This window comes from Pholis gunnellus (assembly GCF_910591455.1).
Source record: "Pholis gunnellus genome assembly, chromosome: 20".
Classification (NCBI taxonomy): Eukaryota; Metazoa; Chordata; class Actinopteri; order Perciformes; family Pholidae; genus Pholis; species Pholis gunnellus.
The window spans coordinates 18,395,176-18,422,077 of record NC_136547.1 but is presented as its reverse complement, the minus strand read 5'-3'; the positions used below and the strand labels follow the sequence as shown (position 1 = coordinate 18,422,077).

General features: G+C 43.6%; 1 protein-coding gene across 1 annotated transcript in view; it reads right to left on the bottom strand.

Annotated features, from left to right (window-relative positions):
* The window catches only part of adarb2 (adenosine deaminase RNA specific B2 (inactive)), a gene marked incomplete at both ends in the record, with an annotated part of 146,013 nt that overhangs the window by 12,987 nt on the left and 106,124 nt on the right, over positions 1-26,902 (bottom strand). Inside the window, 3 exons of the mRNA XM_079181003.1 lie at positions 1,603-1,754; positions 4,100-4,268; positions 14,529-14,643. Of these exons, the coding sequence (XP_079037129.1) occupies positions 1,603-1,754; positions 4,100-4,268; positions 14,529-14,643 (436 nt within the window). The remainder of the gene's footprint in view (positions 1-1,602; positions 1,755-4,099; positions 4,269-14,528; positions 14,644-26,902) is intronic.

Sequence of the window (26,902 nt, the reverse complement as noted above, 5' to 3'; positions counted from 1 at the left end):
CAAAGACACCAGATGAACTCAAGTGGAAACAGTCAACATTTGTCCAGCATTGCTTTTTTATATATTTTAGAAAATAATCCATTATATAGTACACATTAGCGCTTAAGTGTTACATTCTCCGTATAATTAGGGATGTTCTCCGGGACTAATTATTGGTGTAACTAGCTCCATGTAATTAGAAAAAGAAATAAACGTTCATCAAATATTACGCTGAGCTGATAAACAATAAGACACTACTGTTCTATATTTGAATAAGATGACGGGTACAGTTTTCCAGCGAAAAGGACAAACATTGCAATTCCTTTCAAAGCAAAAGTTTAAATGAGGTTAACAGCTTCATTTGGGGAATTAAATGTATTATCTTGGGACCGTTGACTGCCTAATTGTTAATGAAGTGAGCGTTTGACTGGATTGTTGCTGGATGTACGGAGCAGCCTGCGGTTTGGAAGGAAGGAGAAGGAACCATTTTACTGGATAAAGCAGCTTTGATGCAGCCGTGATGAACTCGGGACACTTTATATTAGAAAACCACGCTACTCAGAGCACAGTGCCTTGATCTGTGTAAACCACTTTAAGGCAGCATTGACCTCTACGAGCAGTAATATTGTTAATTAAAGTATACGAGTCTGCATCGTATCAGAAGAAGAAACTCCACACGTTCAGGAAGAAGGAAACATTCAAATATATTTTATAGATATTGTATTTCTTGCTTTCAGTACAAATTATAATATGGATATCTCCCATAGGGTGAGAAAGTGTACATAAATAATCACGTTTTTTGTTTTAATAACCTCTTACTTCTCGAGGCTTAAACTCTCCTTCCTTCTCTCTCTTCCTGCACGGCTGTTGCTTCGGCTGATGTGACAGCAGCTAAAAATTAAGCCTCGACTTCCAGCTCAGAAATGTTTAAGAACAGTCAGGAAAAGGTACTTAGTAATTTTCTAATCTCTGAGAGCGCACTGCAGAACATTTAAGAGGTTTAATGACCACAAACGTCAAGTTCAAAGGCTTCTCCGGTGACAGCATCAGCGTTTCCCTCCTCACTGGTTTCATGAAAATCTCACCATGCACCCAAACTGTAGTGTATATTCATAGAGCTGAATAGCAGCTTCAGTCTGTGATGAAAGGGTGGGGGGGGGGGGGGGTGGGGGGGTGGGGGGGGGGGGGTGGGGGGGGGGGGGGATATATACATTCCACTGATGGAAACGGAAGTCCAGATTACATTTCTGAACTCGTAGGCCACCAGAAAAAAAAACGTGCTGGGCAAACCATCTAAATGAATATGCAATTTATTTACAGTGTGTAAGCAATAAAATGTCATCTAGTCAGCACAGCGTTGGCTGAAAGGGGCCAAAAGACGGGATGTGACATGAAAAGGATGCCAGCTTCTTGAGCGTGTCTGAGAGGAAGAAAAAGAAAAGCAGGGCAGTGGCTTTCAGAATAATCTGCCAGAGGAAAAAGATCTCTTTATAAAGCTGAGGGACTGACTGATGAGTGATAGTAGAGATAATGTGGCAGTGATTACGCTACAGAGAAATGCATGGTGAGTGTTATTTTGGGCATTGCCAACCTATGTTTTGAGAAAAGAAACTGGCGTCTTACAGTCGGTGGAGATTTCGTAGGGCGAGTTGAGCCTCCCGTCCCCACACGGCGAGGTGCTGATGTACATGTGGAAATGGACGTTGTCTCTCAACCTGTAGCCGCACTCCTTGTGCCGCACAAATATCGACTCCTCCCAGTCCTCCGGCCTTTTACTGGAAAGAGAAAAGGAACCAAAAACCAAAACAAAACACGGAGACTGATGAGAAAAGGCAGCGCCATTCATCACAGCAAATAGATTTCCACTTTTTGTTTCCAATGATGAAGTGTGGCGGGGATGAAGAGAGAGAGAGAGAGAGAGATGGACACCGGCCCGCTCTCTGACCACAGTCCATTCTCCTGCTGTCACACCAGACTCCTGGATATTACTCAGGCTTGTCCACACGTCTCAGGGGAAAGAGGGAGCGCGAGTTGAACCTGCACGTCTACGCGTGCTTTGTATCGGAGACGTGATGAGTGTCACCATGAAGGTCATCAAAAGAACTGCCGGAGTTAAAATAAATGGCTGAATATCAAACTAACATTCAAGAAAACGTTACAGCTGACGTCTGAAAACTATATAAACATTAGGGATTGTTTTTTAATACAGCTTATCCAGAAGTTTAGAAAAGTAATTTTCCATCCATTAACAATAAGCTGAATACCTGCATTATGGCCGACAAGGACACACATAATCTAACTTTACAATCTGGGTCATTGTTTCTGCTGTGAGCGGGAATAAGGATTTCATCACACACACACACACACACACACACCTAAACTATGCATCACAATGCAAAGCACGGCTGCACTCTTTATATAACCTCTCCTCCGTCTCCGATGTCCTTTCACCGAGCGTAAATATGGCAGTTGTGGCATTTTGTTTGGTCATTTCATTATGAGTTATCTTCCCCATTAGCCGTGTTACTCAGCTGCAAAAGTCTCTGTACCCGCCACCCAGCATTGTGCTACGACTAAAAAAAAAAAAGTCAGTGCTGTGTATGCAAATATGACATTCAAGGCTCTAGACTTGGAGCCACTAATCTGATGAATCAGCCTTTGCCATCGAGTTCCTTCGGGAACTCAAAAACATAATACATGCTCATGTACGGGAGGAATTCAGGAGTCGAAACTCATCAAGGCCGTCTCTCTCGATACTGGTTCAAATCTTGGTGAGCTTGTGTGCACCAGAGCACACAATGTAGGTACATATATATATAAAAAAAAAGTGCTAAAAACAAATAGGCCGTTGAGACCCTGAGCTGAACCAGTTGAGTGTGTGATAGCACGCTTCGTTACATGGAGAGAACAGCCGCCGTAGAGCTCGTTGGTTATTGAAAAATCTCTGGTGAGACAAAGCGGTGCTGTTTCCATGGAGCTTATTATAGAGGAGAGAGCTTTCTTTGGCGCCGCACTGAAGCAGAAGGTCACAACAAATACGATATTTAACGCTGTTAAGCACAGTGTAATGCATAATGTAATGAACTGCATGTTGAAATACTTGGGAGGCACCTTTGGAAACTAAAGCGTACGAAGCCGGACGCACCGATGCTGACAGCGGATGTCGGGTTTGGGCCGATCAAATCAATGCTTAGATACTGTATGTGTCATATACTGGAATTTTAATTGCTGTTTATGGTTTTGAGCAGCATTAAAAAGGTTCACACTTGATGGTAATTCCTGAACGATTAATGCTAAAACATTGCATTACATTGTCACAAGTAGAGAGGAGTCTAAAGGTGATTTAACTGACCCAGTAATGTCTGTAAATCTGCAATATCGATCCACAATTTGCTAAGATTAGCCTACATGCATCCCCTTTCAAGTCCAACTAAGATCACATTCAGCCATCACTTCTTGTAGACAAAGATGTGTTTTTAAATTCATCATTGATATATAGTGTTTTAGGGGTTCACAGAGCAGATATGTAAGCTGTAGCAGACCAAAGAAAGGCCATTTAACCTCAGTTGGTCTTTAAGCTACTGCAGCAAACAGCGTAACCCCCGAGTGTATTGATCTGAGCATGGGGGGTGTTTTATTATTACCAATGATTTCAACTTGTAATGTATAAAAGGAATAATCTAAAGTGGCATAGTTTTGCTTTAAGTACATTCTGCTGATAATACAACATTTCTTTGTGTATTGTCGTATTGCTACTTTCACTAAAGCAAATGATCTGAATACTTTTTCCACCGCTGGTTGAATTCATCATAACCTACATAATCATGATATAACCTGTAGCAGCTGCACAGATACAGACAAGGCGGATCAACATGAACTTTGTTTTCAAGCTGAAACGAGTAAATAAATCAAATCGGTACAAAGTAAATGGGAAACTATTTTTATAATCAATTACTTGTTTAAATAACGGAAGTAAAGCCTGTGATTGTAAACTGAACTACTTTGTGTTGATAATGATTCAGAATGAAAGTTATTGTCAGTTGGAGCCTCACTTTGGTTTATTATTAAAATATGGTGGTTGTGTGTCTTTAAGATGCAGCCTGAACAATAGATCTATTACCTCAAGAAGAGTTCAAGTTGAGAGTAGAGGAAGCGTAGAAGCGCTCTGCGGGCCGTGACTTCGGCGTGACAGTCATTGACCACCTGGCCCTGGTCGCTCAGGTACTCCCCGTTGATGCACTTGGTGCCCGTGGATAACGCCACCACCTGGGCGTGCCTCAGGTCCAGACCTGTTGAACGATTACAGACAGACAAATGTTCACCTTAGTTTGCTCGTCAGATGTTCCCGTTGACTGCAGTAATTGACAGTAATCTCACATAACACGTGCACCTTCCTCACCTTCCTGTCTGAGAGAGGCATTTTGTTCATCATTAAGAAAAGGACACACTCACACTCACAACGGATGAAAACAGACTTTCCACACTAACCAGTAAAAGCCCGAGACATTTTTCATCCATCCCGTATTTCTGTTCGGGACGGAGGCGTCCTAACTCAAGTATTCTATAAAGTATAGCTACAGGCACCACAAGGACTTTTCCAGAATAAAGTATGAAATCTGGGAGGAGGGATGCATTTTCCATCACTAAGGTCATGCTCTGAGGGCCTCCACACTCTGCCCCTGAGCACATTTGAACACTTTTTAGACATGGTCGACTTGGCCTAAGGAAGAAGGGAATATACATTACATTATAATCGTGCCAAAATGTGATAACACCAGTGTCGGGGGGTTCTTGGAGTGTTTGATTTGACACTTTAGACCCCCTGAAAATCCTCAATAGAAGTCTCTAAAATCAAGAGACAAATATTTTGTCACTTGCAACTGTCACTAATATGTCTTTTAAACGCTTACTAATGCTCAGCACTTATTATTCAAACTGAAAAGCATTAAAACACGATGACACAGCCAGCCAGAGCTGCAACAGGTTGCATGAAGCCAGGCTGTCACCACGTCTGTTTGAGGACTTAATTAGTCCCCCTTTGGACAAACTGGATCCGGTGCCTTTCGTAAGAAGCTGGATTAAAGCAGGAGATCCACTCTCCTCTTCTTAGTTGTGTGAGAGGCCTTATTATCGACGACATTAGCCGCAGTGATATTTTTGCAAAGTGTTTACAGCCGAGTTGCCTTGCATCCATAAAATCTTGTATATTGCGTATGGAGTCTGTGCAGGATTTCAGGATAATACTGGAGCACTAGGTGGGTGGGTTGCCACCGGGTATTTTGCACACTACTTTGCATAAAACATCTTCATGTCATGGCAAGTATTTTCAGAGTAAAGTAGCATATGTAGGAATTGATGAGAAAATATAAGCCAAACTAAAATAGAGTAAAGAGAATACAATGCATTAACAGCAATGGGTGTAAAAATAGAGCTCAGACTGAAGTTAGTCTCCAACTTGATCAGACAGTGAAACGAAAACGAAAAGAGAAAAAGACATCAGAAGAGAACGAGGTAAAAAGGTCATTCTGACAGATAACTTTGGGTTATTTCCACAACCACAGTTCTCTGAGTAGCATTGGGTAAGTGTCTCTTCAGAAGCTCCTATCACACCACAGCAGCCCGGATTAGCTGGATCCACGGAGTGAAGCAGGGGAGACACCCTCCACCTATAGACCGGGCCGGCACTGCAGCCGGCCGATCGTCTCCATAGTCAGGCCGACCCGTCGTCACCCCGCCAGTTTGTTGACTGCAGATAAATAGTTTTTTACAAAGGCTAAACACCAACAAATATGGAGTGAAGCAGAATATTTTACAAGTATAAACATGTGGAGAATTTGGGCTGAGATTAGATCTATCTTTTTTTGACAGAGCGAAGGGAAGAGTAGAAGCCAAATGAGCGGTTATTCTACTGCCTCGGTGTATTTTACAAACACGCTTTGGAGGACGAGACACCGACTCATCCTCTGAGGAGGCAAACCTGGTGAGTCCTCTGTGGATGGTATTATGGGATGCAGATAGAGGCATCCATAACATTAATTGAAGTGAGCCAATCAAAAGGCATAGAAAGCCCAGCAGAGAGCCAGGCTTGCTCTCCACATTAAAGGAGGCTATCAGCCCCCATGCTTCTTCTGTCTGAGTGGAACTGGAGGCAGGTTGGTCACTCCATGGGCCTCCCTGCTGGGAAAAAACACCTATACATATAGAATAGGTGTTTTCTCTTTTGCTTTTATGGAAACTTCCACTTTAAGTTGGTTTATTCGACCTCACCTGAAAGCAGTAAAATATTAATCTTTTGACTGAGCATTGGTGTTTGTGCCTGACGCTTGGTTCCATCGCGATAGAAGCTTCTAAAAGAGGTCACTGAAGCGACATTCTCAACGCCAGACATGAAGTACAAGCCATGAGAGAGATCACAGATCACAAAGTCGTCCTGTGATGTGTTGGTTTTTCCTTTGAGGAAAAGACACTTTTCTCAGTGAGGATCCAGGCCGGTGCAGGGCCATGTGAGAGCCCCACTGACTGACAGATAGACAGAGGTGGTGCAGAGGGGGTAGAGGCTGGATCAGCGCGTTAAAAGGCATGCCATTCCTTCCTTGGCTGCCACAAATCTCTCCCATCGCCTTCTCAAAGTCAGGCTTCGCTGGCTTCTGGCAGACCTGCGGGCACCGCCGGCCCCGGCACACAGGCTTTTATCAGCCTCGGCCCAGATGGCACTGCGGCGGTGGAGTCCTGACACCTCCAATGATGAGGAATAGGAAGGAGGGCAAAGGAGGCAAAAGTTAAAGGAGGGGGAGATGTGTGTGGGGTGTGTGTGTGTGTGTGTGGGCAAAAAAAAAGAGCATAGAGAAGAAAGGAAAGTCTAAGGTAAGGTGGAATAAGTTCAACTTTTACTCTGCCAACTACAGCGGAGAACTTTAAATTATTTATCTTTGATACTTTTAAAATCTCAAATTAATGTACCGCACCATTTGGAGCGTGTGTAACAGAATCAAAGTAAACATTATTGTAGAGTTCATTTCATGTTTGTATCCTATTTTTGCCAGTAGACTTAAATAAATATTCTTTTTTTTTAAAGAATAGTGGACAGATTTGCCAAACTTCTCCATGTTTCAAGTCGTTGACACACAAAATTAATCAAACGTTTTGTTATCATGTCAATTTATAAACCTGAAACATATACATATATATTTGTAGATACAGAGCCACATCATCCTTCATATGGAGTCGTGTTTTGGACACTTGGTGAATGTAAGTCCAATATTGACTCTACCTTTAGCTCTGCTTTTGGTTTCCACCAACTCCTGAGGGAAATATCCGTCTCCGCTATGTTCATCAGCTAGCTGCTAGCTTTGTAACTACGCTCCTGTTGAGAGCGTTGAGAGTGAACCAGAGCAGCAGAGCTGCGGGCCTGAAAAACCAAAACAACAAGCTGAAAGAGGCTACAGGGCTCCACAAAAAACATTGCTTTTAGCGGCTTTAAAAAATGATTTTGTCACTATGTTGGATCGGTAGCCTTCATTCTGAGTAAGAGTGGACCAACAATAGAGACCGCCAGTAATAGAAATCATAAGAGTCCTGCTGCCAGATTTGTTTCCAGGACTTGGATCCCTTTTATAAATAAAATGTTTAAAACAGGCTTCAAAGCAACAATTTAGGGCAGAAGAAGAAGTAAACGCTGCTGTTGTAAATAACAATGGTTGGTGTTCACTGCTCCCTGTAGTGAGTCATTAATCATACATTTATTCACATTCACTTTACTAGCATCACACCTTTGTTGGGGTGCAAACAGGTCATTAACAGAATGATGTATATTCTCCGTACACAGCTTCAGAAACACATCATCCCGCGCTCACGCCGACGTGTGCAGTGATTAATCAAACGTGTCGACAGCGAGAAAATGATTTCTATCAACACTTAAAGACTAAACGTGAAACATCTTTCAGTAGCTTTTGTTGTCATATCACTCACGGAGGAGTAGTAAATTATTAAAGTTAAACCTACTGTGCTGCTGCACAGAAAACATACAATATTCATGACGGCGCGGCGCCAGAAAAATCTCTATATCATGAGTTCAACTATTGGCATTCGCTGTCAGCAATGCACCCCCAAATTCCTTCTCGGTGATAAAGCAAGTCCTAAAAGGTAACAGACTCAACCAATTTCATTCTCCTGCTCTCCCTTGCCGTTCCACTTTGCGATTGTTTAGATCAATTTTGCAGTGGATAATTTCTGCTGCGCTGCTCACTACCCTGCCATGAAATTGGCACCGAGGTTGCCTTCAGTTTGCAGGAGAGAGGAGAGGGGGGGGGGAGATGAATGGAAGAGAGAGAGCGAGAGAGAGAGAGGTAGAAAGAGAGACACACATAGAGGAGATAGAGAGCCCCACAGGCAGTGTGCTGTTTTTAAACCAGGAATAATCAGCTGCATCACAGAAACACAAAAAGAGAGGGTCAAAAGGAACGAGGTAGAGTGGAGTCAAAGGCCTGAGGCACTCTTCACACACAAATACATCTGTTACTGGTGATTCAAAGATGTCACACCCCGCGATAACAGCACTGTCAAAAAGCATGTACATCACAGGCGAAGACCTGGAACTATACTCACTATGGCAACTGCACTATACTGTTCGGCGCACAATACTGTCGACGGCCTTTAGCAGGGAGACGAAAAGCACACACGCGGCGCCTCACTATGGCAACTAAGCAGACAAACGCAGTCTTTGTGACAGCACGTGGAGCAGAGGTGCTCGCGGGCATTTATTTAACACAGAAGTCTGATGGCTGCCCCTGAACCTCGGCTGCACCTAAGTGGAGGGAGTAAGTTAGGAGGTGTGGTAACAATCAAGCAAAGGAGTGCAATTTCCCTGTCAATTATCAAAAGGGAATTTGTTCAGGCATTGCCGGCCGACCAAAGTCAAAAGTGTGAGCAAATTGCACTCAAATTCAAGTGATTGACACACAGAAAAAAAAAAAAATCATGTTCAAGATATTACCAGCCTTATTTGAGGCTAAGTTGGCGAGTTTAACTTATTAAGCCGCGGGGATTCTGGTTTCCTTCTTGAGAGGTGCTTTTGTGGCAGATCCAGTCCACACCGCTCCATCCACGCTCGAGTGCTGCGGCAAAGACATGCTGCTTTTAAAAAAATAAATAAAGGACGGGAGGGTCATTTCGTCGGTCATGGCTGATGTCAACACAAATATAATCTTCCCCTGCTTCCAACTGCGTCACATAACTATGCCCTGCACACCTGCACACCTGCACTGTGTGCACTGACTGCCTTTTTGTGCCGCGTGCCACTGAGTCACGTAAATAAGACCCAGTGTCTCCTTTAACAAAGCAGCAACAATACTTTACAACAATACGTTGGTTTCTGCTCTGAGAAGTAAAGACCAAGGGTAAAAATGTAAATATTTTTGCTGAACCAGTTTCTTTTTTTTCCACCAGTGTCATCATATTTATCAAGACGGCGACAGCAAATGTGTTACTTCAGTGTTTCTGCACGTTTCATTACTTCCACCACACCACACTGGTTCTCCACTTGTTCTGTCTGCATGTTGGCAAGATGGACTCTCGCCGCCAGGCTGCATCCCACTACCGGCCGAGGTGGCTGTAGTAACACCGGCTGTATGCGGAAATCTTGATTTAACTGCTTCAACACTGAAGTGTGACACATTAGAATTTATACATTCTGTGGTAAAACGCCTCTAAGTGCAAGACGGATCATTTCTTTAGGAGTTTGAGGATATAGCAATAATGGAGGAACCAACAACGTCAAGTAGAAATAAGAAACTGTAATAAGTTCAGAGCAGTAATAGTAATATTTGACTTCATACTTTCAGTCTTCTACAGAGAGTTCCCGCTCAAAGCAATTGTCCTCATTCTCCCCTCCAGCGATGAAGTCTGGCCTCCTGCTAATAAAACTTGTCATTTTGCGGAGGATGCGACGCTCAAAATTAATGATGGCAGAGCCTCTGATGTAACCACAAGTTTAACAAATTTGGTAGTGTGTATTTTTATTGAATTGATGACGTCATCAGGGGTATTTTTTTTCAAACATCGGAAAGCCCCCGGGGGACAGCAACGGAAGGCATTAATTGCTCACAGTGTGTAAAAATGGTGGACTGCCCCTTTAATTCGTCACATACGACACTAAAGCAATGCCGCACCAAACGGTTCCCTTATCTTAGGAGAGAAAACTGATCATGATGATTACAATGTTAGGGTGTATTAATGGCATGAAACACACTGTAACAAGTAGTGTACCAAAGGAATGCTAATAAGGACATTAATTATCCACACTTGTGGAGATCCACTAAAAAATAGACAGGAATCCCGACCCAACAGGGACGTACGCACACATGTCGAGGGGCGGTGAAGCAGTGACGGCTCGAAGTCACCTCGGGGGGTGCCATACCGCCATTTTTACCATCAATACAGAACGCTTTCTTTTATTCATTTGCTGAAAACAATTTGGAATGCAGGACTTCTACTTGTAACAGATTTTTTATAATGTTGTATATTTACCTTTACTTTAATAAAAAGGATCTGAATATAATTTCCAACACTGCAAGAAACTGGAGATACCTGCGCAAATAACCTCCACACAAAAGGCTCCAGCTGATCCTGCCAGGCTCGGTCAATTCTAAATCAGCGAGCCGCTGTGAACTACTCCAGAAACATTAAGCAGCACTATTGCACTGTGTTCTTACTGTTACGCACCAAATCACCGAGCCTAAGTCCTCGTATGTGTAACGTACTCGGCAATAAACAAGTTTCTGATTCTGATCCTCATGATAAACTGATGCACAAATCTACAAGATGTTATGAATACAGCCTCAGCAAACAGGTGAGGACAAATTACTAAGAAGACCTTCATGGCAATCAGTCAAAAAGAGAAATCCATACGTATGCTTGAGCATGACTTATTTACAGTGATCTATTATTACACAAGGCAACTGCAATCGACAGACAGAGCAAAGCCATTTATTCTCTATGATTATAAAAAAGGGTAAAATGGTATCTTATAAGCCCCCCCCCCATTATCTCTGAGCACCATAAAGCAGATATCAAAACATTCTTCTGAAGCAGAATGAGCTCTGAAGGTCACGGTTTTCCTAAACTTTACTTGAGCTCCAACAAATCCTTTCATGTGTTCTTTCACCACAAGATGTTGCATGATTACACTGAATGTCATCCAATGCGTGTCGTTTGAATAACAGAAAATCTCTGAAATGTTCTACACTTGCTGAGGAAAAAAAGAAGAACTTGGCAAGAGCAGAGACTGCACCCTGTTGAATCTGTATTAGCTTTAACAGGCAACTGCTCTGAACATATAAGGATGTCTTTGTGAAATGCTGCTGAAGCTCTCAAATCTCTCTCTCTCTCTCTCTGCTTCAACACACCCTGGGCACATCTCTGTTAATTTCTTTGCCTCTTAGCAAGCTGTTTCGTTGACGGATGTGATTATTGAACATTAAAATTTGCGGCAGCCGGAAAAACCAGATAAAGAGTGGAGAAGAAAAATCCCTGTTTGAAAACGGATACGCAGACTAAGAACCATAGCTTAGTCGTCATTTGTAATCAACTTGTTTGAAACCCTTTGCTCTCATCTCTTTCTTTGAGTCCCTGTGGTATTTTTCTCCACTCCGAGTCTCATCACCCTGCTGAATAAAAAAAAATAAAATAAAAAAGCCTCAGAAGAAGCTTCTCTCATCCCATCCAACAAACAAGTGGGAAAAAAAAGGAGAAGGAAGGAGGGGGGCGGGGGGGCTTTTTAAGCATTTCTCCATTTGGACGTTCGCAATTTTTCATGTCTCTGAGCACATCTGAACACTGTTTACCATCTCCAAACACCCCAACGCTATCTCAGATCGATTCAAATGAGATTTTCCACACTATTTGACAATGTGTGCCGGCGGTTTATTTTGCCGTGTCGCCTTGCAACTCTCAGCCTGGTGGCGAGGCTAATCTCACTCAGGTTGGGGCTCAACTGTCTCGGCGGGGCTCCAGTAAGGGTGGGGTGGTGGGGGTGGTTCGCTGTCTGTCTGTGGTTCAAAGACGGACTCTGATTAATATTCTTGAGGCAAAAGCAGAGGCATGAGACACAGATAGAGAGAGAGAGAGTGGGGGAGAGAGAGAGAGAAACAGAACAGGACTCCCCAGTGTTCCTGTCAAGTTTGGTGTCTGACTGCATGGACGCTGGCCACCACAGCACTGCTGCTGCTGCCGCTGCCGCCGCCGCGCCACTGCAAATACTTGGCAACCCTACGTCTGGATCTCTGAAGATAACGGGCGCTATTAATAAACAAACAGAAGCAATTACTGGGAGGCAGAGGAGAGGAGAGGGATTGGATTAGGTCAGGATGAGTGCCGGTCTCACTGAAGTATAAACTGATGAGCTGCAGCCCTCCAAAGACAGCAGAGATACCAATCCCTCCTCACTGACCCCCTGCACCCACACAGGCTGCAGCCACACAAGGAGATAACACTCATCTGTGAGTGTGTGCATGGGCTTGTGTGTGTGTGTGTGTGTGTCAGGACTCCACATGTGCAGACCTGTGAGCATTTGAGTGTGAATGGTCCTTTTTTGTATTATATCCCACAAAGAATGAGGTGAGAATTCTCTCACCTGAGCAAAAAGCAAGTATTCAGCTCCTTGACCAGACCATATACCTGTATTGTATCTACTGATGCAAAAACTACAACAGCGAGCCCCACTGGCTTGATGGGCATAATCTGAACGCCATTGCCCGCTCAGTTGTTCAGCCACTATCACTGCATCTTAGAAACAGACAATAATTAGCAACGACCTCTGATATGAGACGCTATTCCATGCATGAATTATGTCCCTTTATTTGTCTTTTCAGGGAAGAAAGAAAAATAGTTTCGATCCGATTTAGTGTGTCGGCTACGACACTGACTCAGCAGCGCAGCATCCCAGAACCACCCCTTCTTTACCTGCAGCCACACGCTCAACACAGCCCTCTGAAGCGAGCCACATTCACTAAAATCTGTTCAGAACATCACCAGCTAACATCCTCGCCTAATAACATGTTAGCTAACGCGTTAATACGAGGAATGTTGCTATCGACGATAGCCTAGCCCACCAAAACACGCCAAACAATCCTCCTCGGCTACCTCGCCTTAGCAAGCAACAACACATGCACTTCCATCTCAAACATCACCAGCTAAAAGCAAACAACTATCAAACACAGCTAATATCAGGATGAGCCAGCTTTCACCAACGTCCGCTAACAGCAACAGCTAACAGCTAAGCTAGCTAATAACGTGTTCTAACACCAACAACTTAAAATAACTAACAGCTAAAATCAGGATGAGCTAGCTTTCACCAACGTCCGCTAACAGCAACAGCTAACAGCTAAGCTAGCTAATAACATGTTCTAACACCAACAACTTAAAATAACTAACAACAGCTAAAATCAGGATGAGCCAGCTTTCACCAACGTCCGCTAACAGCAACAGCTAACAGCTAAGCTAGCTAATAACAACTTAAAATAACTAACAACAGCTAAAATCAGGTTAAGCCCAATAGCATGTTTCCATTTTTTGCTTACAAAAAATATAACTACTTAATTAGTAATTAGAATTAATTATTCTTAATTCTATAGTTATTTCATTCATAAATGAGTGAGTTGTACAAGTTGTAGAATACATTTGACGTACTATAATTTTTTTGTACCGTTTAAAGTTATTTATTTTAGTGATAGATGGCTCCACTGTGCTACATTGTACACGAGTTGAACGATCACAAAGCTAAAAAGTCAACTTCAAATGTTCAGCAATGCTTCATAAACAGATAAAAAACAAAACATGACAGCTTGTTTTGTACAAATTTCACGCGAGACGATTCTGGGCTTTACTGTATGTGAGCATCGGTGCACATGTTGTGCGACAAGAGATGTGGAGAGAGTCAAGGTTTCTCCGTACTGTACGGTTCAGTGTGTGTGTGTGAGCACGTGGGAGGCCCTGATGTCTCGCCCAACAAACACCACACATGAAAGATGAACGTGTGGCAATAAGTCATTGTTTCACGCTGCAGGAGAACAGCAGTGGGAAGCTTCCTCCTCCTCCTCCTCCTCCTCCTCCTCCTCCTCCTCCTCCTCACTGTTCCTTAAGTGCGTCACTCAGTCGGGTTTCAGATTAAGTTTTGAGCTGATCTAGTTAAGACTTCCACTGTGGCATCTGGAACTCCTGTCAGAGCTGCCTGAGCACAGCGAGGCCGGCATGCAGTGGGGATGACTGACACTCACTACCGTGTCGCATTCTCCTCAGAGACTCTGAATAGTCAATAATTCATCAGGAAGGTATGCAAGGAGTGCAATGTACAGAAGGGATTGTAGACTCTCTCTCTCTCTCTCTCCTCCCACATTGAGTTTATCATTTCCCTCTCAATCTAGAATTCCATCCCCTTATTTCTCCTCCCCTATCCTTTTTTTTTTTTTTACCTCCCTCACTCACTCACTCTCTCTATATTGCACCACTTCAATAATTCAAAGTGATATATAAAAAGTCAATGAAATTTGCCATACCTCGGGTCATTACGATGCCTGCCAGGGATTTGTGTCGAGCGTGCGCAGGACTGCAGCCGCCCACCAGCGACCGGTACTTCTCCCTCACCAAGTGGAATATTGAATCGGCAAAGACCTGAAAAACACAATCGCTCCCTTAATTTCAACTTCGACTTCACAGGTTTTTTATTTTGCTGTGTAATATTCTACTTCCCTAATCGGTTCATGTAAGGTAAGGTAATGCAGGGAGTATTTTTTGGGGAGGTTGACCTGAAGGTCAATTTACCTGTTGAAGAAATGAGCGAGTGAAGAAATGAGTCATTCTCTGTTACATCATTATAGAGACGTTTCCATGAGAGTTTGCCACATGCCGTGTTGTAACAGAAACAAACTGTGCTACTACACAAAATAAAGAAGTATGGATAACTTTCTGGAGCAAAGATCACTGTAGGAACTATTTGAGGTGAGAAATTGATGCTTTCCTCTAGTGTATTGTGTTTCCAGTCTGCACACAGTCTGCCTTTGGGGAAAACCTTTTTTTTTACTTTACTTTACTTACGTACAGGGAAAGTACACCCCTGGTATTCACCCAGCACAAAACAGACAGTTTCCTACTATCACTCAACATAGTGTATCTGTAGGGGACACATACAGTGGATCTAGTATTTCACATTCTCATCACTTAAAAAGGTTAAGACGACCAAAAGAGGCATAAACTTTATCATCTGTATATTTTATCCATCTATATATATTATGCAGGAATGTTGCGTTTGTGTTAATTATCTGTACTTCAGTCCACTGACAGTCAAAAGGCTATCTTGAGATTAGAACGGCCTGGGAAACCAGTTGTTTAATTAATGTCTTCTGTTGCTATGGAGAGCTTTGAAAAATGTAAATCTCAGAGATAGAAGTATACAAGGAAAGATGCTGTTGAGTCGCACGATTGGGAAAATGTACAAGCCAGCATTTCATGGAGCTTGAACCACACGACAGACTAGAAGTATTTAACATGGTCTCTGTCTGCTTTTTCCCCCTTCACCTGTTCAAGTCAAGGCGGATTTATTTGTATGGCCCCCAAAATCCCTATTTTACATCAAAGGGGCTGTATATACACTGAAAATGAATCTATAATCTAAAAATCTATAAACCCTTGACCCATCAGTGGTGCAGGCTGTGGTCAGAGGTGAAACGTTCAACCTGAGAGGGCAGGAAAACACTGCTTTTTCTGCCTGTCGTCAAGTTACTCCTATCGCTGTCACTCACGTTATCCGACCGCGTTGTGTAACTACGTTTGCGTCGGTTTGATCATTTTAAAGTAAATTACCAAACCCACGCAAATGTAGTACATGACATCAATATTTTGACATCAACATAACCATTCGATGTGCTTACTCTTTGGTTTAATAGGTGGCCTCATATTCTTTATACATGCATACGTAATCGAAGAGAACGTTGACAGCAGCTCAACCTCTCTGATTGTTCTCAACTGGCTTCAATGAAGTGGACGACCATGCTGGAAACAACCTGCGTTTGTGCCATGAAGCAACCAATTGGATTCGCCACTAACTCGACCAAGTCTTTCACAGCATAAAATGCAGACTGTTAAAGATTTATCAACTGATTTACTACCGATCTCTCTGGTCCAAACCCACACTTCTCACCACATTTACATTTAATACACAGTGTTAGTAACATAGACACGTGGATCATTTCCACCACTCTCCCAACCTTTAATGCTCTTTACTCTAGTGGCAATTAAGGACTTTTAGTCCCTGAGCTTCATGCCACCTGTAGAGCACAAATGAATCACCAGGAGATGGCAACAGAGTGGCAGCAGAGTGGGCCTTTTTGACAGATTGAGGCCCCGGTAGCAAGAAGGACGTCAACAGATGCCAGGGTGAAGGATGCATAGAGTGAGAGGGAAAGGAGAGAGATTAAGGGCCGAAAAAAAGACAGAGAGAGGGTGACTGAACAAGTGAGCATATTGCACATTACAGCCCTCGTCGGGGCTGTGAAAAACTCTCACAGTTGGAACCGCCGGTCGTCGTGCGGTGTGTGTGTCCATGTGTATGAACGCACATATTGTTGCTCCGAAATGTGCCAGCCGGAAGCTTTTTTTTTGGGGAATGGAACAGAAAAAAAAGGATTGCGAGGTGTTGCGAAAAAGTCAGCAGTGACTAAACTTTCAGCCCTTTTGTTTTGAAGGAGTTGCAGCGACGCACAATCAAGCTCTGAGAGTTACACGACGGGTCACCTCCGAGGTGAATGTACTTCTCTTTAACAACTGGCGAAGACAGACAAGGGGAAGAGAAGTCGTCTGAACTTTTTAGCCTCGTGTTTGTTTACTTTACGCTTGAGCGATCAATCCCGTCCAAGAGCGCGTTAGTCGAGCCCCGACTCAGTGCAGCTCACGATGCAGCGACGGGGACAAAATGAACGAGAGTGGGTGGATTCTCCACACCTTCAGAAGACTTGGTGTGACCCCTGGATGCTCAGAGGTCAATGTTACAAAGATATTCACCAAGTGACAAAATTATCGCAAGCGTAAAAATGAGTTATCTTATGAAAGTGTAAGCTGTAAGTCCTCAGAGGGGTCCACTGCGGCTATAACTGGTTGCCATATTTTGATAGATGTAGGGTGTGTGTGGCAATTTCTCCACAAACTTCGTCATAGCAGTCTTTCATTGAGGGAGAATTTTTAAGGAATCCATCATTTAAGGATAGTCTTCCCTATGCTACTTATTACGTATTTCAAAAATCGGCAATGATTTTGATCATCAATTTATTGTTTCAGTCGTTTATCAAACTAAAATAACCGACATTTGCAAGTTTGGTATAACTTTGGGGCTGTGGACGGTTGATGGAACAAAACAAGACATCAATGGAGACCAGCATTTGTTTCTTCTAACTTATTTACAGAATAACTGATTAATTGGTGAGTCTGAAGAAAAGGCAACTACAGCAGAGTTAATGCAGTGTATGTTGGGGCAGTATTGAACACTATCACCAAAGTCTTTCAAAATCAATGGATTTTCTCTCTTCAATCACACTGACAAAGAAATCACGGACCTCCTGGTCGTCGACTTTTCAGGTATCGAGAAAAACAGCCTTGTTTTCAGATTATTCATCAGTCCAAATGTTGAATTTTCTGATTCTGTAGGAGCATGAGTCACACAAATGTGAAAAAAAAAAACTGCCTTGTACGCTTGCACCTGAAAGTGACATCCAATTAATTCGTACAGAATCCTGCTTGGCTTGGCAGCGTCAGCTGGTGTCGGTCACAGTCTGAACCCCGTGTCAAGTCCTCCATCCCTCCTAAAGGCCTTTTCATTGATGACATTACAGAGGTGAGAGAAGGTGGCAGCTCAGAAAGGCCCGGAGAGCAAAGGTGGAATAGACCCTGGCACACGGCCCGGCTTCCCCCCCCCCCTTTGTTCTCTCTCCTCCCATCCCCATTCTGTTAACTCACGTTTCCTCCCGTTCTCTTCCCATCTTTTTTTATGTCTGACTCTTCAGATTCTGGTCTCGCCTTTCAATCCTCCCCCCTGTCTCTTCCTCCCTTTAACCACCCTGCCTCCTCACCCTCCTCCTCCTCCTCAGGTTTCTCTCTCTCTCGCTCGTTGTGGTTCGTGATAAGAGGGCAGTGATGTGGCAGGACTTAAGAAGCCAACAGTGAGTCAGAGCCTATAATTTCCTCATCCTGTGAGTCTGAGTGGGGAAACAACATAATCTACATCAGCTGACAACAAAAAGGAAAATAGGCTGCGATTTACAGCTGTGGTTCCCTTAGCAACAAATACACTCCTTCCACTTTCTCTGTCTACATCAGCTCATATCTAAATACACACACCTGCCTGTACCTTCATTCCTCACATAGTTTTCCACATCGGTTTTTCTTAACATTGCGCACACACACACACACACACACACACACACACACACACACACACACACACACACACACACACTTTCCTCAGTGGGGGAGTTGAGTGCCACCTTCAGTGTGGGCCTAATGTGGCAGAAAAACGGGGCCAAGGATCTCGTTCCTCAGTCAGACAGAACATCAGTGCGACCTGCCACACGGCGAGAAGGGGGGGGGGGCTGCGTGTGGCTGGCTGTCTTCCTCTTGGATGATCATCAAGGTTGACGTTGCTCCATACGGCTACATTTGGGAATTTCAAAAATCTGTCTCAGGTAACTGATGTAAGCTCCACACGGAATACGTCGCAGAGCAGAAACTGCTGTAGTGGCTGTTTGTGTTACTCACCACACCTGGTATCTTTCCTGCATTAGTTCTGACCAATTTAGCTCTCAGTTCCTCTGGGCCTCCTCACGGTGGACAAAACAAGCTTTTTTTTCCTTCTTCTTCTTTTTTATCGGTAACTGCTGCAAGGGATGAAATACATATCGCAGAAATACCCCGTTCAGCCTTAATGAAGATGAGGCGTTGAAGTACGGAGCAACCTTAAAAACGGATCCACTGACCTTTGCCCCCAGTTACACTTAAGTCATTTCATGCATCTTAGGCAGATCGGATAGCTAGGAGCTAAATATAATGGATTGAAAATAGATAGTCGTCCTTCTTCTCATTAAAGTTACAGGAAAAATGGGCTGCAGTGATTTAAACATGCGTCGTCATACAGAAGACGCTCTGAGTTGTACATGTTATCTGAACTCTGATCAGTTCAACCACCGTGTGATCTGTACGTGAACGAGAGCCCAGGATAGCAAAAAGAAATGAGTCTTGCTTGTATTTTTTTGAAATGTGATTCATTGATGTGTTTTTGTTATTGCAGACATATAAATGCTGTTACTGTAGCCTGCTGTTTAAGCCCACAAATTATTCCTCATCTGGTGTTTTTGGCATTTACCAAATAGCTTTCAGACATATCAGATATTTGGGGCATTTCTGTTTTTGGCCAAAATATAATTCCGGTATTGGGTATTTCAAATCTTAAGATATGTTTTTAGAGGTGGAATGACAAGTCAATGAAAAGAAATGAGTGGAGAGAAATACATTTCAGGCAACGCATAGTAATGCAAAGAGGCATCTTGAGCAAAAAACAGTCTCACAAGAGTTCTCACAGTCAATACACAGGAACGGTCTGCACGCACATGGTAGCTATGAAGGTTGATAGCTAGATAGCTACAGCTAATATCTACACAGCTGGTACGTTCTTTGTGGTGAAAACACATGGACTGCAAAAGAAATTCAACTGGTATATTTGCATGAATATTTCGAGGCAAAATACACCTGCTATAAAGGCAGTGAAACAAGTTATAAACACAGCGCTGTGTTGGTGAACCTGCTAGCAAACAAACGCTAGCAAACACAAAGCGACATGAGTACTCATTTGGAGTCAAGTTTCTGGCCAACTGATGAATTTGAATTGTCACTCTGCTTTTAGCTCAGTTTTTGGGTCTCAACTAGTTCTTCAGGAAATGATCTTGCTAATTAGCTCCCAATGCTAAGACTACATTTCACCAGCTAGCTTACTAGCTAACGTTGCACGTCTGCCGTTTTGTGCTGGATAAGCACAGTAGGTTTATCAGGAAGTGGTGAGCGCGAAACGAAACGGTAAAAGTTGTGGACTGAAAAAAACAAAACAACTAGGGCTGAGGGGCGCTGCAGAGACATCTTCTGTTAGTTTGTCATTATGAGGGACTTCTCTCAAATACATACATATAGTCGTAGTATTCACTGTATATATAAAAATATGACGAGTAAAAAGCTTTTGGTGTGCTGTAAGGTTATAGTAATGAATATGTTTAAGCAATCGATAGAACAATCATTCTTTTAAATGATAAGGATCTCGATTACCTTGCTGGCCTTTAGTTCTAATTCCTTTACTTTTATCTGTCCATCCATCCCTCCATACCTGCCCCCCCCCCCAAACAGTTTGTGCACGTAAACAGTTCAGCATCATCTCCAAGGTAATGTGGAATGTCACCAACCATCCTCCTGCTGCCTTCCCTCTGAAGTCAATATTGTGCCAGAAACACAAAATGTCAACGGGGAAATTCTCTCAGCTGTGGCCTGACCTAGAAGTCTGTGCATGCTGGAAGGGGTGATGGGTATGTGTGTGAATGTGAGTGTGTGTGTGTTGGAAGGAAATGCTCAATTGTATTACATATTATTTAGCATGAAGGCCCGAAAGCAGGGGTCTCAAACTCATCTTCACTCTGGGCCACATCGGCATCACGGTCGCCCTCAAAGGGCCGGTTTTAACTGTAAGACTGTGTAAATGTAACTACTCCTAACATATTGGTAAATAACTGTCTCTGCATTTGATTATTGTTTATTCAAGTGTTAAAATATTGTACACGCAGCTATATAAATGTAAAAATATATTTAAGCACATTTCTGTTAGTATAACTTAAATCCTTTTAATTTAGGGTTAAGAAACCCACATTACTCAAACTGTTAAAGACAAATAAACAAGTTATTACAATAACTTCGTTCAATGATTAAAATCCTTTCAAGGGTGCGTTTGCACAATCCCACGTAAAGTATTTCATGTGTTGTAAAGACACGTTTAAAGTCTTCAATGTACTCACAATACATTTATATGTCAAATGTAGTAACCAGCCAAAGAGCTGCTTCTATGACTGTGTTTAAGGATCTCATAATTATGACTTTCTATCTCATCATTTCGACTATGGGGATATTTTTATTCTGAAGTCTAACTTTTCATTATTTTATTTTTATTTTAATTTAATTTTTTACTTTTAATTTATTTTTTTTGCTGGCGGATTCGCGGGCCACATAAAATTCAGCCCCCCCCCCCCCCCCCCTCCCTGCTCTAAAGGGAAATGATGACTGAAGATTCAGAGTGATTGCATTTTAAGGTCTTCCATAACCTTCTCCATATGCTCCACACATTGTGCCTCAGTTAATTCGATGAAACGTGGGGAGTGTTAAACTGAGGCAGCCATGTTGATTGTGTGTGTCCATGTGTGTCATTCCTTCATGAACATCACTGCTCGTGTGCAGAGTGGCAGGGGGGTGGGGGGGGGGGGGGGGGGGGGGGGGGGGTGGGGGGGGGGGGTGGACGTGGGCTTGCTTTTACCCCGCCCTCAGCAAAAAACACACACACACACACGCACGCTTCAACCCACCACCCTCACCACCTTATCACCCGCCTGCAGAGCGGCCCAGGCAGCATAAAAACGGGGCCATGTCTTATATTTCTTGATAGAGGTATTTAACAATTCATTCTTCCGAGTTTTAATAGTGTCTGCCCTCTGCCTAGATATCTCCAACCCCCCCCACCACCACCACCACCACCCCCCCTCCACCAGCCCACCCTTCCCTCTCCCAGTCCCTCGTCTGCCGCCAAGCATGAGGCTTTTTTGAAAATGGATATCTATTCATTTGGTGGAAGCGTTGCCTCTGGGGGCTTTTTAGATTCTCAGAAAAAGCCAGACTCCTTGCCGCGAGACAGATTTCTCTTGTTTGTTCTCCATATGACACATAGCATCACGCTCACTCCTAAATCTTTTGCTCCTTCTGTCTGTCCTCCAGATCTTTATCAGAGGAGGAAAAAAAACAAACAACAACAACAGATATGTCGGTGCTCGTACACGCCGATCATCTGTCAGTGGTTGTTCTGTTGTCTTGCGTTTTTATTGACAGTAAAAGATGCCGTTTTGTCATGAGATGACAACAAAGTGCGACACATAGAAGTTTAACTGTGTACAAATTTGGGGAGTGCTGCGAAACACTCCAGCCCCTCGCCTCTAACTATATCCAACCTTTTCCCGTGTGATGGCCAGATGGCCCTGCAGCACGTGGAACAGATTTCTGTGCATGTGTGTCCAAAATTGAGCTTGAACGGCGGGGTATTGTCAGTCAGATCAGGCCGCCGGGCTGCACCACGCAGCCGTCGTCATCATAAGAGGAGGTCTTTCCCTTTAAAACCACACGCTTGATGTTAGAGAGCGAGAAACAAAGGCAGATGAAGGAGCGCGAGAGCGAGAGACGGAGCAAGGGACAGCGATTGTGCCATTGATCTGTCTTTGCCACAGCTCGTCCAAGCTCCTTTCCCCCCGTCGCGGGGTGAGGCGGGGGAGACGGGATGCTGCGCCACAGGTTTCCGACAGCAAAGCAGAGCTCAAGCAGGGATTCCTCATTAGACTTGAAAAGGTGGAGACCAAGACGACAAGCCTGGCGCATGTGGGAAAGGATCATAGTGTAGGATGAGCGACCACAAGAGTGATGGCCTCATCCAAAAATCAAGGGCGATACTTCCTAGTGGTGATGCTAAACATAGAAGTGGATCATTATTTCTCTCCTATTCTCCACTTGGGGCCATAATAAATCCCTATGGCCCAGTTCTCCTGGAAGGAACAATCATAGCTGTAAATCTAAATACTGACAAAGACCACAGACGGCTTGGAGTACACAAAGACATTTTTAGCCATGCTAGCAGAGTGGCTCTATAGAAATGGCATCAGTTGGTCCACCACTTTGGCCCAAACTGAAAGATCTCAACAACTATCGGATGGATAGCCATGACATTCATAGTTCCCAGAGGATGAATTTTTTACTTATTTCAACTTCTACTTAACGGATTGCAGCAAAATATGGCACAGAAAGTCATGTGCCCTCAGGATGAATTGTCATGACTTCGGTGATCCAGTGACCTTTCACTATAGCGGCTCCATCAGGTCAAACATTGGTTTATGACAACAACAAAAAAACAACTAATGACATGTCGCGCTATTCAAAAATGGAGATCATGGTCAATATTACACCAGCTACTCATTAGCATGTTAGCATTGATATTGTGAGCATGCTAGCATGCTGATGTTGGTATTAATATACTTAGAGACTCTAAAAACACAAGAGTGATGATAGAATACTGTAAATGCAGTTGCAGGAGAGTCTATTTAACGCCACGTGAGATAATAAATGTCCACACTTTAGAGTCTTATGTCATGTCATGTTGAAGTAACTCAGTATCTATTACACAGTAGTAACTCAGAAATCAACCAGACACATCAATGCCGCAACATTGAAAAAAGAAAATGTGTTTTTGCCAATGTCCACTAATTCATAGAAAACATAAAACTAAAATAAAAAACCCAAACTTTGGTCACAGCTAACCTCACACGTCCCCTGATTGGTTACAACTGCTGAGAGCCACTAATGCTCTTAAGCCTAAATCCAAACATTAATTTGGGAAATGAAACCCCAACATTCGAGCCAAAACGAACTGAAGCCACTGAGTCGTAACCACCGATCGCAGATGTTAAGCGCGACTGACTCTAAAACTCATTATCTGCCCTAAATTCCCTTCATCTGATCAAACAAGCCCCACCAGTTATGACAACATAGGCGCTATCAGGGCCTGGCCCCGTGTGTGTGGACATATCTGGTGTGGTTGTAACCTGTGCTTGCCAGGTCCCCAAACAACCTTCACAATATCAACCCCCCCCTCTGGTCTATTTAAATCACTGGGAAATTAGAAATGCACTTCTGTTGCATTGTGTTTTCCTGTAGGTAAATGCCACTACAGGCAGTTTCACTACATTTGTGTTATTTCGAGGATAAACGCATCGAGCGTTACTGAGGAATTGGCCTTTATTTTCTGTAATTTCTGCTTTACTTGACATTTCAAATGTTTAAAGTGACTGATAGACAAACATCCTATTCCTGAATCTGTCTTTAAAATATTCACAGGGCGGAGGAAATGACAGAGAGCGAGAGAGAAGGGGAAGAAAAAAAAAAAAAAAAAAGGTTTGAGGTGACGACGGTTGGAGCACGTCTAAGTCGTTCCGGTATAAATCCCCTCTGATTAACCTCCATGGTGGAGATAAAAGCAGCGATATGCCTGAAACGACTTAATAATGTCAGGCACAGTGTAAAACACACACCGGCGGCTTTATACATTATGCACCAAAGGCCAGCAGAGGGACTCCTGCGAAAAGATAACATGACCTACCCCCGAGAGAGACAGAGGGAAGGGAGGGGGAGAGAGAGAGAGAGGGGGGGAGACGAACAGGCAGGCACTTAGAGAGGAAAACAGGCTGGATGGAGACAGAGGTGGAAATGAGAGGGTCAGCGATGAGGATTTAACAAGTCTATCATCTACAGTACGTAGTTGACTAAGGGAGGATGGAGGAGGAGGAGGAGGAGGAGGAGGCCACTCCAAAGGCCCCTGAGGGCAGTCCACATAACTCCCATTAATCTGCACATGATTCAGCATAGAGAGAGAGTGTGAAGAGACTCACACCTTCGTGGTCTGCTGTATCAGTCGGGGGGAGAAGTTGTATATATACTGCGTACAGATATCACACAGTGAAGTATGCAAGTCCTGCACATCGGTAATAATTTAAAGACTTGTAAGGATATTGAACAGCCGCCCAAGAGATTTATTAGCCACTTTGAAGGGACAAGCTCTCCAATAACTGCTTATCAACTGCAACTAATTGTTGCTTAAAAAGTCAACTGTTGTGAATACCATGGGATTTCCTGTGTCACTGATTTCTGGGTTGAATACTTTTACGTGTTTTATTGCTGAAATAAATATATAGCACCCGTACCTGTTTTATTAGCACTGGAATAATGAGGCAGAGTGATGCAGGTTTAACTCCAGGGTTTTATATTCAGTAAATACAGCACCCTGCTCCAAACTAATGGGGTTCTTTAAGTCATATATGTGAAATTAAACATAAATTGTAACAAATAATATGAACGCGACGTGGTCAGAGATCAATCATAAGAGAGACACTGACCTTTTAAAAATAAAAGTCACATTTTGGCATGATGCGTCACCCAGCAGAGCCACAGAAACAACAACAACAAACCGGTGTTTGACGTTTTTTCGACGACATGAGCAGAGGCTGCTGCTGCTGCTGCTGCTTTAAAACATTTGGGAGGACGGAAGGATCTAGCGTCGCTTTTCATGTCTTGAAAGAGCCGAGCCGTTCAAACGGCTCCTCTGAAGCGCTCGCGATGGCTCCCTCCAAAAAGGGTGGGCCGATTGTGTCGGGCCTCCGCCCAGATGCGGCCGGCCGCGCCTCCATCTCTGCTGCTCTTGAAGATACCGCCGTGGCTCTTTTTGGCGGGCTCGACCCTGGCAATCAGCGAGGCTTCAAACCCCCCCGCCGTCACCCTTTGAACGGCGCCCGGGAAACGTCTGTTGCCAAGCACCGCTTTCCTCTCGGCGCGGAGATTAGAGACGCAGACGAGGGGGAAACACTGGTGCTTTCAGATGCTTTTCTGTCTCCTTGTCGAGCAATGTCGGCTTTCGCCTGTACGACACACTCACTACTGTACACAAATGCAACATCACAGCCGGCTCAAATGATGCCAACATGAATATACATTACTGTTCTCAGAGCACAGTTTACCATATAATGGTTAAAAAAATAATAGCTTGAATAAGTAAGTCCTTTATCTTAAAAGGTATAATATGCAGCTTTTTTACCAAATAAACAAGAAATAGACTAATTCTAAATGAATCCAACTCAATCACTCATGACCTACTACAAGTGTATCGCAGTGTCTGTTTCTGGGAATCAGCGAGGAGTCTTTAGGCACAATGTGGGGGGGTGATGTGGCCCGTTGTCGTTCCCAGGTCGTCACATACGGCCCCTCGGTCACGTCCGTCAGAGTCTGACACCACGGAGCCCTTTTGGCAGAGTGTGCTGCTATCGGTGTGTCAGTCGCAGGCGGGTCACATAGCGGCAGAATGCATCGTGCGCCTTTTGGCTGCATTTGTTGAAAATGCAGCACCTTCCTGCAGAGTTGTGCATTTATTTGTGCTTTATTCTTCTGATTCACAACGCCGCTCCCTTTCTTTATTCACACTCCAGCTCGCTCTAGCACTGCTCTGAGCCGTGGAGGGGAAAAAAACTTTGTGACAATGCTGACTTATTATTGTTCTGTGTTTCAAGAAAAATAATAGTTTTGATGACTGAGTACAAGGCTGTTTGACTTTTTTCAGCTGAATGTTTTGCAGTGTGGCGAAGTCCATTTGCTTTTGAAGGAGTCATTTATCCCGCGGCCTTCCCTCTGCTGGTGACTAAGTGTGGACCGGACTCTGTGTCATGTCTGTTGGGTGCTGCTGCGGCCAAAAGGCCCTACAGCCAGCCATACATCATCAGGTATTGATACGGTTCCACCGCAGCGCCACGGCTGACATTTGATTCATAGCTCTGGGTGCTCTTTTTGAATTCCTAACAGTCAACAAGGGATCACAGGGAAATGTCAATGTTGTGTTGGTTTGGGGCGCCTCAATGACACGAGGGAAAGTGGTAAAAAATAATGGAGGCTGTTCAGAGAGGTAGCGAACTTGGTCTGGAGCTAATGGCCCTTTGGTGTGTGATTGTGTTTGTGTTTATGGAGGCAGGATGTGATACAGTTCAAGATTGTATCCATTCTTGTT